Source organism: Propithecus coquereli, unplaced genomic scaffold (assembly GCF_000956105.1).
Source record: "Propithecus coquereli isolate 6110/MARCELLA unplaced genomic scaffold, Pcoq_1.0 Scaffold4, whole genome shotgun sequence".
NCBI classification, from domain to species: domain Eukaryota; kingdom Metazoa; phylum Chordata; class Mammalia; order Primates; family Indriidae; genus Propithecus; species Propithecus coquereli.
This window is the reverse complement of record NW_012149729.1, coordinates 2275698-2291499: the sequence shown is the minus strand read 5'-3', so window position 1 is coordinate 2291499 and position 15802 is coordinate 2275698. Positions and strand designations below refer to the sequence as shown.

The window sequence follows — 15802 nt, the reverse complement described above, 5'->3', positions numbered from 1 at the left end:
TGCACTGAAGGACAGCTCCTTTCCTCCCTGCTCTTCTCTTTAACAGGACCAGGACATCTCTATACAGCACTTGCACCCCATGCTTCACAAAGACGCACTGTGAGCCTTCTGTATTTCACAGGGGAAGAAGCACAGCCTCTTAAGGAGCATGACACCTGAGTCCAGTCCCAGCTGGCAGACTTATTTACTCTATGGCAGTGGGAAAGCCACCAACGACCCAGGACTTCTGTTTGTAAACTGGGATAAAAACTGTTTTCACAACAGGACTGTTGTGGGGCATAATACTTTTTGAAAAAGTTTGTTAAAGAGCATGAGACTGTTGCTATTAACAATGAGCTGTCATACAGGTGATGATAATAGTCTCATTTTTTTTTTCTAATTTATTTATTTTTTTCTGGAGTGCACTTAGCAATCATTGTAGGCATGTTCTTTCCCCTTTTCATGGCTCTAAGTGTTTTGTTCCTATCACTTTCTTGGATCAAATACTGGAAAATAATAGAAAAGGGTAGGGAAAAGAAAAGAAAAGAAATAGAGCCCTTAATGGAAGATTTCAGTTAAAAACAACCCAAGCAAACTTATCTATAGCATTGCAAACAAAATTTGACTAAAATGAGATAATTAGGACTGGGAAGGTTCATCTCTTGTCTCTTGCTCCTTTGTTTTCAGATGGAACTAACTAATCTCTTGTCTCTCTCTCCAAAGCACTGAGCGCCTATTTTGTGTCAAGAGGCACAGTGCTCAGTGCTGGGGATATAAGAGTGAACAAGTCACTAATGATCCTGCCTGCAAGGAGCTGAAGAGAGGACAGGATGAACAGAGAATGGCACATGTGTTAAATTCATTACAATTGTGATAAGAGGTATGAGAAAAAAGTAATAAAATCTTTAAAAATCAGTGACTCGAGAGAACTCTTTCTGAGAAATTTCCTGAGGGTGGGAATTCATAACCTCTGTTTATCACTGTGATTAACAACTTTCAAAGTTAATAACTGCTTACTTGTTATTTAATGGCATTTATGCTTTTTACCCTCATGCTATTTTCAAGAGTGGTAAAGGAAGATGGTCCTCTTTTCTAGCTGTAAGAGCCCTTCAAATATTGGTGACAGCTTCCAAATAAGATTAGTGTCCACGCTTAAAACACAATGCAGAACATTAATATAGCCTTGGGGTTTTTGCTTTGAATTCATATCAAAAAATATCACTGAACTTTTACAGAGATAAATGGCCTATACTTTCCCCACAAAGCATTAGCAATTGTTCTGATAAAAATCAAAGCATTTTCAGTACCCTAATCAAAATGATATAATAGAAGCCCTGAAAAAGAGATTTGCTATTCGTCAATATCAAAATATCACACCACCAACAGTAAAGGAAACAACAAAATAAAAAGGCAACCTACAGAATAGGAGAAAATATTTGCAAACCATATATCTGATAAAGGGTTAATAGCCAAAATATATAAGTAACTCATACAACTCAATAGCAAAATCCCAAACAACCCAATTTAAAAGTAGGCAAGTGTACTGGATAGATATTTCTCAAAAGAAGACATACAAATGGCCAACAGGTACATGAAAAAGTGCTCAACATCACTAATCTTCAGGGAAATGCAAATTAAAACCACAATAAGATATCATCTCACACCTGTTAGGACGGCTATTATAAAACAAAACAAAACAAAATATAGCAAGTATTGGTGAGGATGTGGAGAAAAGGAAACTCTTGTATACTATTGGTGGGAAAGTAAATTGGTGCAGACACTATGGAAAGCAGTACGGAGATTCCTGAAACAATTAAAAATGAAACTACCATAGAATTAAACAATCCTACTTCTGGGTATATATCCAAAGGAATTGAAATCAGGATCTCAAAGAGATTATTTTCTGTCCCATGTTCACTGCAGCACCATTCACGATAACCAAGATGTGGAAGCAACCTAAATGTTCCTTGATAGTTGAATGGATAAAGAAAATGTGGTATATATACGCACACAACAGAATTGTATTCAGCCTTAAAAAGGAAGAAAACCCCGCCATTTGTGGAAGATGTTATGCTAAGTAAAATAAGCCAGATACAGAAGGACAAATACTGTATGATTCCACTTAAGTGAGTAATATAAAATAGTCAAACTCAGAAGCATAACAGTGATTTCCACGAGTGATCTCCAGGGGAGGAGAAAATAGGGAAGTATTAATCATAGGATATAAAGTTTAATCATAAGATATAAAGTTTCAGTTACATAAGATAAATTAAGTCCTAGAGATCTACTATACAGCAGAGTGCCTACAGTTAACAATAGAAGGTAGATCTTATGTTACATGTTTTTATTATAAAACAATAATAATAACAATAAATAAAGAGGGTGGGAGGAAACTTGGAGGTGATGGAGGTGGTTGTGGCATAGATTGTGGTGATGGTTTCATGGCTGTATATTTATCTCCAAACTTATCAATTTGTGTACATTAAATGCACACAGCTTTTTGTTTGTCAGCCATATATCAACAAAGTGGTTTAAAAGATATCACACACTACATGGGAAACAAGGCACGTGCATGCAGAAATATTAATTACCTGTTTCCTTTTCTGCTGGGCCTAAAACATAAGAAAAGAAAATTTAGGAGAATAGCAAACTCTACCCATGTTGCTCATATAATGTAGAAGGCCAACCAAGCAAGGAAAGGTAGCCTACTTCCTATTTCTAACTAAAATTTGATTTTGTTCTTGGTCTGCTCGTGAGTATAAAAGAAAAGCACTTTTTCTTTTAAGATAAAAATTGGAGGTGGGGGAAGGAAGATAATAAAAAGGTACAGAAGCTTTTCTCATCAAATGAGCATTTTGGTTTTTTTTGAATGGAGACTACTTGGCAGGCCTGTGTGAGTGGACTGCTTGGATCCATTTTTTAGAATATTCTCACGTTAGACTGGAGGTAAGAGAAGGGTGACTCCAGAAAGGGAAACAGTGGGACGGCTCCCTGCTCACCATCCATTTGGCTCTACTATTGGCTTTTCTCTAACACCGACTTGTTTTTATGTCTACAAAAAAGGAAGTTCTTTATTAATATTAAAATAGATCCTATGAGTATAAAATACAGCGATAAACAGAGAAATATACTGCTTATCTTTTTTCGTATTCTTGGACAAGGTAATGGTCAAAAATATTAACTAAAACAGACAGTCAAGAACAAAAAGATCCTTATTGTTTTTCCGATAGGGTTCATAACATTTATATAAAACAGTACAGTGTTAATTCAAGTTATGCACAAACTTTTCTTCTCTTTGTCGAATTTGAAAGGATTTATTTATTACGTCTATTTTTATATCAATTCTTTCCATCGGTGTTCAGAACACTCAAAACTCCCAAAACATTATCTGAATGAATATTCAAAACTGAAAACCAATGTGTTTATCTTCCACTTTCCCCAAATGACCGCATGTTCTTAACACAACATGATATCATAATTAATGATGTTAAACTGGTAACTAAGGAGGTTTCATGTTGTTACTCTCGTGATATAATATTGGTTGCTATAGTGATGAGATGGCTTTTTTGTTAATCACTCAGGAGGTTGGTTATCGTATGCTTGTTAGAAAGCTTGACCAGATTTGGAGAGAAAAAAGGAATTATAACACAAACAATTATAATCAATCTTTTTCATTGGCTGAATTTTGAGAAAACTATCATCGTATCAATTAATAAATTTATAATTCATTAAGTACAATTTTATATTGAAATTTTTTTAAAGGATGACTTATTTTTTATTTTCAGATATACTAAGTATTTAACATCAACTGCAAACTTTTTCCTTCCTTTAATTAATGATACATGTATTATTATATAAGCCGGTTTTATGATAATTTGAACAAAGAATTTGAGATCTTTTCTGTAACTTTTAATTATATAAATCAAAGGACTGTTGAATAAAAGCTGATTTTGTGACTTTCCCTTAAATTCCAATCTACTTATTTCTAAACATTTTAAATATCAGTATCCTTAATGAATAAAGCCTGAAGAAAGAGAAAAAAAAAATGCACAGTCCTCTCGAGAGACCTAATCTTTCAAATGCATCAATATATTGCAAGCAATTAAAAACTGCAGGAAGTTCTATCAGTTTATTTCAGCCCTCACAATAATCAACAAGTCTCCTCCTTCTCTGAGTGACACCGCAGAACAGAAAATAAAATTATGTAATAGTACACTGTTACTGATCAGGAAAGAATCCACGGCCCTTAGTTTAAATGTTAGACATACTTACAGTAATGTCAAAAAATGCAACCCATGAAAACACCTTTTGGTTTCTTGAAAACTCAAAATAAGAACAAAGGACAACTTAAGCACGAATCCTGGGTCTTTCATTCAAGCAGAGTCCCAGGAGGCATATTAAAGCAATGAATAGGAAAAAGCTCTTCAGTTCACCAGCTGAGATTTTAATGAGACATTTCCCTTTGCCGTGGCACAGGATTGTTCAGGAAAGGAAAGGACTTCTCATAGAAAATTCAGTTAATAGGCATTGTGGGCTCTCACTGCAACTTTGGCAATTGCTCACTGCACTGACCTTCTATTTTGGCATATTCTGTGAGTCTAGTGTAATTGATCAAGGCAGCTTTCTCAAGACATTTTCTGACCACTTTCTTCACCTCTTCTGCTGGTATGGGAGTGGCAATATCTTTCATTAAAACCTACCAAGAGAGGAAGGGGGTAGAGACAGACAGAGGAAAAGAAGATAGATATTGCATAAAATAAATACTAAAAACAAATTGCACAAATTGTCCTGGACCTATTGCTGGGAAGGGGAAAGGGGTCCTAGGTAACATGGGGGGAAGTAATGAGTCGGCACTTCACAACTGGGAATGTAATCCTCCAACCTTGGCTCCTCCCGTCTGAGCCTCATTTATGCCCATCAAAACCTCCCAGAAGCCAGGCCACCATTCAGTGTGACTGTCACTTTTCCTCTAGGGACCCACAACACCATTAGAGCAGCTGTTTCAGATCAGGATTACAGTTGGGACAAGTAATAAACAAAGTTTGTCTTGCACATCCCTCATTTAAAAGCCTTAAACCTTTTGAGCAATATATTTGCAAACAAAAACAAAAATTCCATTAAGAATAAGCATAATTTTTGAGCTCTAAAATAATAAAGACCTCTATTCTTACTAATTAAACTTTAATGATTTGTGATTTGCTGAGAATACCATGGCAGACTATAAAAAGAGAAGGGAGTAAAACTCTTTGTCTTAGTGAAATGAGTGCTTATGGAGTATCAAATGTCAAAATACATGTAAACTTTCTGGGATTTTCAAAAAAAATAACTGATTATTCTCTATTGTGTTCCTAAAATATGCTTTTGGATTTTTCTTAAAAAGCTGTATTGCTGGGCAGGGAAAAAATACAGTTATATCCAGAATTCAAAATATAGTGTATTTAAACACTTTTATATTGACCCATTCATAATCTTCTTTAAAACTTTCTTAGTGATAAAACTGATCACAATAAGTTTTGATTATGCTATTAGTCAAACTATTTTTCCATATATTTAATGCAATTTTTCTTGTTTTGCTTATATTCAAATTATAAAATATATGGCACAGTGTTAATATAGAGAAGACAATGCTTTTGAAAATTCTCTAACTATTCTATTAGTCTTTTATTTTGAAAGGAATATTCAAAGAACATGAAAACATGCATTTCATGCTTTATTATTTCATTCTCTTTCAGTCGGCCTCAGCACTAAGGATTTCATAATTTCTAATTTATTCAATCATCCAAGTATCAGGGATTCTTGACAATTTTTCTTTTAAGGCTACTCATTGACAACATTTTAAAAATTTTGTTAGGCAAGGTTTCCTTTCTTGCAAACTGCAAAGTTTATTATTTGGAAAATTTCTTCCCCTATCAAATTCAATTATTCTTCATTATTCTGACATATAATTGGCACTTTAATTAGAACTGCACATTAGACTTTGAGGCCAGAAAAATACTTCTGTGCACAGTAAAAAATATATAAGCATTGAACACATACTATATTATGTGATTATTTCTAAAATTTGACTTTAAGATTAATTTTATTCCAAATGCAGAACCATGAACTTTACTATCAGACTTCCCATGGTGACAAACATTAAATAAGAGAAATAGCTGTTAAAATTAGAATGCATATGGCTACCATAGAAATGAGTCTAGGGTTTAAATCAGGAAATTTTTCACATTATCTGAAGTGAGGCATTTAATATGGAGTGGGGGGAGGGAGACTGAATCTTCTTTCCTGGCAAGTGCAGGCAAAGGGCTGGCAAATGCAAAAAGGGAGATGCCAACCCCTGTTTCATGCTTCCTCCCATATTCTTCTGAACACAGGTTTCAAGAATTCACATATAGATTGTTTTATTTTTCTATGTCAGTAAGTGAAGAGACATAAAAATGAAGAGATGGCCCTTAACATTTCTCTCTCAATTCAGCAAGAGATGTGATTAATGACTGTAACTAGAATAAAGGTCCCTGTTCATCCTGCCACCTGTCAATGCAGGGCACAAGGGCATCTCTGCTATTACTAACTCTTCCCTGCTGGGGTGAGGAAGGAAGCTCTGCTATAGAAACTAGGACACGGGCTGCACTAGGTACCCATGATGGATGCTGTTCCAAAAACTGAAGCAATCTTTAAGGATTTTATATTATCCATTATACCGTAATGAATAGGATAAAATGAATACTATGAAAAATCTGAGTTATGTACAGCTTTCAATACCATAAAAATTATAATAAAACACAACTATTACAATAATATTTCTATCACACAAGGCACAATAATCAGGGATAAGACAGGGATATAAAAATAAAATCAATCTGTAATCCGATCTCATTTTAATCATCCGTTCTAGTCTTCCTCCCCCAAGTTCTTAAATCACTGAAATAGAGATATAATGTCTGACCACTGTCTTCTCTTTTTGCTTTTAATAGAGAGGCTAACAAACAATGTAATCTCTAAAATTAATCTGGCATAAACATGGACAAGAACAAGTACATGAAGTCAATAAATCAGGATCAGGATAATCAAATTAAGAAGTATAGATGATACCTAGAAATTCTTTTAAATTCTGATAAGGAACAGTTGGCCACATTACTTAACCATTAGCATCCAATTAGTATATGAATAGATTTATAGACACATGAAAATAATACTTCCCTTTCAAACTTCAACTGTCACAAAAACAGGAGTAGAGCATATACCTTTCATTAAAAAATGATTTGTCGGTATGGATTTTAAATCTTGTTTGGCTGTTATTTTTTGGTGGGGGGGAAATTAATTCTTACACCTTGTGAATTCATTTAAGGTAACACGAACTGGAGTAATTGAAATAAACTCTGAGATGAATTTTGAATGAGAAATGATATTCTGGTGAATATTAAATGATAAACTCTTACAGGCATGAGGACTATGACAGGTATAAGTACAAATAAAGTTGGAGGGATAATAAAAGACAACTATGAAGTCTGAAAAGCAGAGATAATCATAGTTAACTGAAAAAAAAAATACTATTTCATGAGGGAAAAAAAGGTGGGAGTAATGAATACTATCAAAAAGATGCCACGATATCAAGACAGGATGGCAGTGGAAGGCTTTGGAAAAGGCTGCAGGGAGGAAGAAGTTGGTATGGGGACAGTTTGAATGTAGTAAGAAAAGGTGAGAAATTCATGAAATGCATGGACTCTAAACAGTACAGAGGAATAGGACTATCTGCCTAGTTCAATAACTAAAATATACAGCAATTGAGAACACATACAGTATTTATAAAGTAACGTTCAAACATACCCTTTCGAGTAATGAAAGTGTAGCTTTTAGAGCACCTTCAGGTCGTCCAAAGGGAAAACAATATCTTTAAAGACAAAAGAAGTAACAAAAAAGTCAAACATTTAATGCCCAAGACTGTTAAATAATTCCCACTTATATTGCTTGGCATTAGCGAAGAACAATGAAATGAAGTTAAAATAACATCAAATTTCTAACTGTTAAAGTTTATCTAGCCCTATGATTTCAATGCCTTAAACAATACAGGTGTAAACTGTGATAAAAAAGCTTCTAAAATTTTGATGACACATGTATTCAAAAATACAGTAAATAAAAAAGAAACTCAAGGGTCCTTAGTGAAGAGATTATATGCATTTCCTAATAATATCTTGTTTAAGGTTTGTTATCCAAGCTCATTATCTTGAAGCTTGTTATTCAAGCTTCATTATCCAACAGAAAATGAAATGATTTCCCTAATTTAGTGGTTCAGGATGGCCACATACACCACGGACAATAACTTCTAGGACAAACAAGGTTCCAGTTCTGCCCTTTGCTGACATTTGCCTGTCTACCATGGTGCTAACTCTTCAATCTCCCCACACAACACACATAAACCTTCTGTAGTTCTTTTGTCAGCAGGATCATTTATCCCCAGTATTCCTACTGCACACCAACAAACGGAGGCCAGGTTACAGGGATGTTCTGAAATCAGGATCAGAGGCTGGGAGAGTGAGTGAACCACTCAGAAGTTCCTTGCTACATCATGGTAACAGGTTTATTGCTTTTTACAAGGGGGTCCCTCTTCAGGTCAATTTCCACTGAAACAGTACTGAACATCATGGTCATTTCATCCTTTCGGAGCTCCTTGCTTTGTTGAACCAGATTCAGCAAAGCACCCCCTTCCAGGATCGCAGCTCCCACCCCAAGATCAAGTGCCACAGGCAGCTGGGCTGTCCTTAGACTGCCACCTTGCTCTGATTTAGAAATCTGCAAACTAATAACTTGGAATGAAGTTTACTCATCTCCATATATTTTTCCATTATTCACAGACTTAACCGACACATTTTTCTCAATTATTTTTGCACATTGTAATGTGATTGGGTTTCCCTATAAAGCATATTTGTTATTTAATTGGTGACCAAATTTTAAAGTAAAAAAAAGATTGATTTTTCCCTACGTCTTAAAATAAAGCAGTAGTTGAATTTACAGTAGGATTGGGTTTTAGTTTTGTGAAACTTTCATTGGTCTCAGACAAATGCAACTAAATGTTATAGAAATCCAGTCACTCAAATTTTTCTTCAGAACACTATATTTACTGCTCAAGATTTCTTTGCTTAATCTTGCCTCTATGTACCCTATGACTCTCCCCGTCAGGCCAAAAAAAAAGCTACAACCAATTTATTTTGATAGTTTTTCCTATGCAGTGGTGCTTTTTAGAGCATTAGGAAATTAGCGAAATAGCTTGAATCATTTTGTATACTATAAACCCTAATCCACGTTTAAATAAAACACAAATTGGTTCTTGTAGTCCCCTCCCCCTGCTTAATCTTTTCAGTGTATTTGCATAATCCACCCATTGTCTTTCCTATTGTTTATTTCCATTAACCTGTGGGTGACACATTTTATGAATGGAATGTTACTGATCCCCAGATTACATTTAGCATTTCAGGGCTCTGAGGTCCCACTGGGTATGTTCTGAATTAGCATTAGCTGCCCACGATGTGTAAATAATTCAACACATTTACAGAGTACAAGTAATCCTGAATCAATAAAGTACAGAAAATAACTACACAGAAGCTTAATTAATCTTCACAAAACAACTTTTAAAGGAAGGGAATCGTTTTGTTCTGCCTTTCAGGATAAATATTTGGGGTTTTTACCACTCTGACAGCTCTATAACAGCAAAGCAAAGTGGAAACACTCAATTATCAAATAAAATTCAACTACATTTAATACCTAATCTGAATAAATTGAAGTCACCCTTATTCCCACTTTGGTAATTTAATTACATAGATAAACGAGCCTGCATAGACTTGTCCTTTGATAAGCCCTATCTTTCCCTTATCCATTTTTAAACATTGTATTTTTTAATCAAAGTTATATATAATATGCACATACTCTGAAGAGAAAACTAGTTTTAAATGAAGTTTTTTTTTTTTTTTTTTAATGAAAAACAGAAGCCCTTTATGGCAGTTCCACCTCACTCCAAGTAATTTCTTTCTAAAAAAAAAAAAAAAAAGATGCTGTCAACTTTCAGCTGATTCTTTTGGTAATTAAATTTTATATCCCTAAATTTCATATTAATATTTTTATCTCTTGATTTTTCAGTTTTAGATATTATCCTATTAACTTCCCACTATGGAAGAGAAGCATTTAGCTTTTATTTTTTAAAACAGCTATGTTTAGAGGTGTAAATGACATACAATGAACTGCACATATTTAAAGTATATAATTTGGTTAAGTTTTATTAATAACATATGTATACACTTGTGAAACTAACACCACAATCAGGATAATTCATGATCCCCAAATCTTTCCTTCCCACCACAGGCAACTACTGATGTACTTTCTGTCATTTGGATTAGTTTGTATGTTTACAATTTTATGTCAGAGGAAACATACAGTATTTACTTTTTTGGGTCTGATTTCTTTCACTTGGTATAGTTATTTTGATATTTATTCATGCTGTTGCATGTATCAACAGCTCATTTCTTTTTATCACTGGGTGGTATTCCATTACACGGAATACACTCTTTATCCATTCCTTGCTGAGGGCCATTTGGCTTATGAACATTCATATAAAAGTTTTTTTGTGGACATATGCTTTCATTTCTCTTGGGAAAATATCTAGGAGTAGAATGGCTAGGTCATATGATAGGTGCTTAAATTTTTAAGAGACTGCCAAACTAATTTTCAAAGTGGGTTGTCACATTTTACATTCTTATCAACAGCATATGAGAGTTCCAGTTTCTCCGCAAGCATACCAACACTTACATTCAATTTCTGTTTGTTTTGTTTTGAATTTTAGCTATACCAATAGGTATGCAGTGGTATCTAATGTTGTTGAGCATCTTTTCATATGTCTTTCTGCCATCATCTATATTTGGTGAAATATCTGTTAAAACAATTTTTTAATTGGGTTGATTAATTTCTTGTAATTAAGTTTTAAGAGTATATATATTCTAAATTAAAGTCTACTGTGGGATATGCATTACATAAACATTTTCTCCCATTCTGTGACTTATGTTTTTAGTTCTTTGACAGTATTTTTGGAAGATCAAAAGTTCTTAATTTTGAGCAACTTTGAGGTAACAATTTTTCCATTTATGAATCATGATTTTGGTATTTTATTTGAGAATCTTTACTTTGCCCAAGGACACAGAGATTTTCTACTAAATTCTAGGTCTACTCATTTTGAGTTAACTTCTGTATCAGATGTGAGGTATGGATCAAGGTCAACAGTTTGCATTTGAATATCCAATATTTACAGCACCATTTGTTGAAAAAAGTACACTTTGCAAATTGCTCTTGCACGTTCAGTGAAAATCAATAGATCATATTTGTGTGTGTGTCTATTTCTGGACTCCCCCTTAGCATACTATCTTGATTACTGTAGCCTTATATGAAATCAGGTAGTGTTAGCATTCCGATGTCGTCCCTTTTAAAAGTTATTTTTTGGCTATGGTACATTCTTTGCATTTACATATAAATTTTAGAATCAGGTTAATTTATATAAGATCCTACTGGGATTTTGATTGGAATAACATTGGATCTATAGGTCAATTTAGTGAGAATTGACATCTTAATAAGACTGAATCTTCTAAACCGTGAATATAATATACCTTTCCCTTATTTAAATTTTTTTCTCAATATTACTTTGTACTTTTCAGTATACAGGTTGTGTACATTCTTCAACAGATTGATTCCTAAGTATTTCATAATTTTTGTTGCTATTGTAAATGATATTTCAATTTCTGATTGTTGATAGTAAATAGAAATATTTATGTATTTATCTAGGATTCTGTGACTTTTCTAAACTCTACTATTAGAGCAGAATTTTTTAGAATCTATAGGATTTTCTACACAGATGATGATGTCAACTGCAAATAAAGACAATTTTGCTTCTTTACAATCTGGATGCCTTTAATTCATCTTTTTGGACTCAATGCACTAGCTAGAGCATCTAGTACAATTGTGAACAGAAATGGTGAGTACAGACATTTGTGCCTTGTTTTTGATCTTAGGTGGAAAACAGTCTTTTACCGTTAAGCATAATATAATGTTAGCTGTAGGTTGTCCATATATGCCCTCAACTGGTTGTATATCACACACATTAATAATAATCTTTCTAATACTCTTGTTTATTTATTCTATATTCTGTGTCATTTCTCAGTTTGGTTGGTTTTCTATCCTCTTCATTGATCATATTTTACTATTTTTCTATATAACTGAAAAATTTTGACTGGATGCTAGACATTGTGAATTTTACCTTATTGATGGCTAGATATTTTTGTACTCCTATAAATATGTTTGATTTCTGTGTTTAAAAATGCACTTAAATTATTTGGAAATAGTTTGATCCTTTTGAGTCCTGCTTGTAATCCTCATTAGATTGTGAGGGTAGTGTTCATTTTAGGGTTAATGTGCATGTAGATGGTAATCATACACTATGGCCTTTGCAGAAGGGGGATCTGGCTGGGCTGTTTGAATGGGAAGTCTTTGTTGTCAACAGCTTTAGTTAGGTCTTTCTTCTTGGGCTAATCAGAGACCCAGGGAAAACACCTGCACTATACCTGGAAGGTATAAGCCTGTTTGCCAGCATTTGGGAGTCAAGTGTGTGTGTGCTGGGAGAGGTCTGTGATTCTCAAATTTCAGAATAAACATTTATTTACTCTGTTTCTACCATAAACTGTACCTGATGTTTCCTCTCTTCCACCTCAACGCAGGTACCATCTAATTTTATGATCTCCAGGGAATAAATCTGTAGTCTACTGTCAGCTGCTGAGTTGGAAAAAAGATCTGGGGATCTAAGTGCTTCTTGAGCAGATTTACACCAAATTGTTCTCACTCTTACTTTCTAGAGGGGCCTAATAGTAGCAATTCCTAAACATTTTGGTGGCTGTATGATGTAAATGAGATTGCTTCTCTGATTTCACCCTAGCGTCTTACGATTTTTTTTTTCCTGGATGGCTAAATTAGATACCATTCATCCACCTGACTTACAAAAATTTTGTTTCTAGGCCATTTTCTCCTCTCTTACTCTTTTTGTCCTTTTGGGTTTATGCTTTCTTGAAAAAATACTGTTCTGTTGTTTTGGCTAGCTTCTATAAGGACACTGAGTCAGACATGTTTATTATGCCATCTTTTTTTTCTGAGTTTTTGAAATCCATTTCTAAAATAAAATTGGGCCTAAATAAATTCCTATATAAGAGTTATCAATAGTACTGTTTTTACTTCTTTAGTGTGAGTTCATAAGTAATTTATGCTATTTCTAAATTTTAATATAAGTGACTAAGGAAGATAATGTGGTAGAATCCTTATGAGAGTCCTAATGTACAATTTTAATATATTGTTTTTCTAAGTTTGCCTACAGTGCCACCTAAAATGTCTTCTATTTCATTTTAAACCCATTTCCTCTTATCTAGTCTTCTATAGACTCAGGAAGACAAAACTGGGAAAATTTATGCAAACTACAAACATCCAAAGAGAATATAAAAGTTGGCACAAAATGTCTAGACCAATTAATTTCAATTCTTGTCCTAAGTACATTAAAAAATAAAACGGAAAAGGATTGTAGAGTACACCTTTAGAGAAACTATCCAAAGAGGATGTGCATATAAGAGAGGAAACTAATATACAAAACCAATACAATAAATGATGTGGACATCCTGCTCCCTCCTATGTAGTCTCTGGGTGGCAGCGTGGGGGAGAGAGTTCCCCTGGTGAGATGGTTCTGAGTAGTCTAACTCAATCATGGCAATCCCATGTGAATGTTAGTGACTGAGGCATCCAGCTCATGGGCTTCCTTTGAAAACTGGGTTTGGTTCAGAGCCAGGCTCGTGGTAGATGAGGGATAGTTTGCTGGGATCTTCTAAGGAAACTTTTCATGATTTTAAGAGAGAACCACAGAAGAGACAGATCCTACTATTTCCTTTGAACACTGGCATGCATGGATATGAAGCCAAGATATTTCTTCTTCCTACCAGTCTGGAGATGAAGCCATCCCACAAAGGAGGATAGCAATGTGAGAATCACAAAGAAATGGAGCTATGGCTACTGAATTAAGACTGTTTTAAAGCTTACCCTGCCTGAGATCTGCAGGCAAGTGAGCATATAAATTATTTATTGCTTAAACCATTTTGGGGTAGGATTTCTATTACTGAAATCATTGATATAAAAACCAGGGAGACTTATCCAGTTACTGACATAGATATCCAATTGAATGATGAGCTCTCTCTCTCAACAATAGCAAAAAAAAGGGAAAATTACATTGATTTTCATTGAAAGACATATACGATGCATTTAAAGGAATCTATAAAACCCAGAAGACAACATTGTCAACAACAGCAAAAGCAGAAATAAGTCTCTGCAAATGCAAAAGACTTCTTCATGTCTTCATTTTGTTTATAAACTCAAAATTATTAATTTCAGGCAGAGAATACAATCTTAACTCTGTAACTTGAATTTGGCCATGCAATGTAGTATTTAGAACAGTTTTCCTAAAGTGAGTTTTCTGGTCTTTTGGGCGCAATAATCCTCCAATGTGGGATTGTCCCATATACTGCACATCTAAATCCAGCACTAAATGACTGCCCCATACCCCTTTTATTGTGACAATGAAAATCCTCCCTCATTCACTTACCCTCAGGTAGTGGTACCAGCCTCAGTTGAAAATCACTAATGTAGGAGAACAGATGTATGGTATATGCTCTGAGAATTTCTTCCTTCAATATCATTTGAAACTCACAGAGTCTAAGCTCTTTATATTACAGAAAAGGAACCAGAAGCTCAGAATGGCCCTATAGCAATCAAATGGTCAAATAACACTTTTGGAGGGCATATTCACTGAGATTATATTCTAAATAAATTCACATAAAATGATTCCAAATCACATACACACAACATGGTAGACATGCTATAAGACGTAATACATTAATATGGTGACATTTTACAGGGTCTAATAATAATAATAGTGATAGCAAAAGAAAATGTATTGGCATATTTCTGTTTCTAAACATTAGGTTCTATTGAACTAACTATAATCAGAGGAAAGGAAATATTATCAAGATATTTATCTTTTACACTGCAAATGTTTCTTAGCATTGATAGCTAATTTTTCCTGAGCAAGAAACTGTGCCAGGCCCGTGTTCTCAGAGTGTAAATAGAGAAATATCTAATGACTGAAGCAATGTATGTAATAAGTATGTTATAAGTGACAAGTGAAGCATACAGACAGTAAATGCTAAAAGACTTCAGAACACTCCTTGCTGGAATCTTTGAGAAAGGCTCCACTGTGGAGGTGAGACTTGAGAGTCTCCTTGCCTGGTGATAGAGAGAGGAGGAATCTTCACCAGAACTGGGGGAAGAGGCTATACAAGGATGAGAAACGTGAAAGGCAGGCAAGAGGCACAGTGGAATGGATATTTACAGGGAATGGGTAACCTAAAAGAGTGGTCGAAACCGAACGGCAGGCTGGGAGGCAGACCACAGACTGAATTATGTGGCTCATACTCTGCAGGCAATGGTGTGTGGCAGGGGGGTGACTGATAATTCTTGAGTAGTAGCAGAAAGACATAATCAACAATTTTTAGGGGAAGGGAGGGGGTAGCGAAGTATGAGCAAAGCAAATATCTGTATTAATGAGTAGAATATACACCTGAAATGGCTTATCTGATTTTCTAAAAGGGAAGAGAGTCTCTCTTTTATCTCCTCAAATCTCTCTTTTTCTTCCACTGAAACAGTTCCGATTCCATCAGGCCTGAAAAAAAAAACAACAATGAGAATCAGTAATTTATATTGATAAATC

The 15802-nt window shown here is 34.5% G+C and overlaps 1 protein-coding gene across 1 annotated transcript in view; it reads right to left on the bottom strand.

The window, feature by feature from the left end:
* CADPS2 (Ca++-dependent secretion activator 2) overlaps positions 1-15802 on the bottom strand; it is a 645614-nt gene that overhangs the window by 113667 nt on the left and 516145 nt on the right. The window contains exons 13-15 of the mRNA XM_012652730.1: positions 15653-15754; positions 7801-7864; positions 4552-4675 (exon numbers count right to left, since the gene is read on the bottom strand). Coding sequence (XP_012508184.1) covers positions 4552-4675; positions 7801-7864; positions 15653-15754 — 290 coding nt within the window. The remainder of the gene's footprint in view (positions 1-4551; positions 4676-7800; positions 7865-15652; positions 15755-15802) is intronic.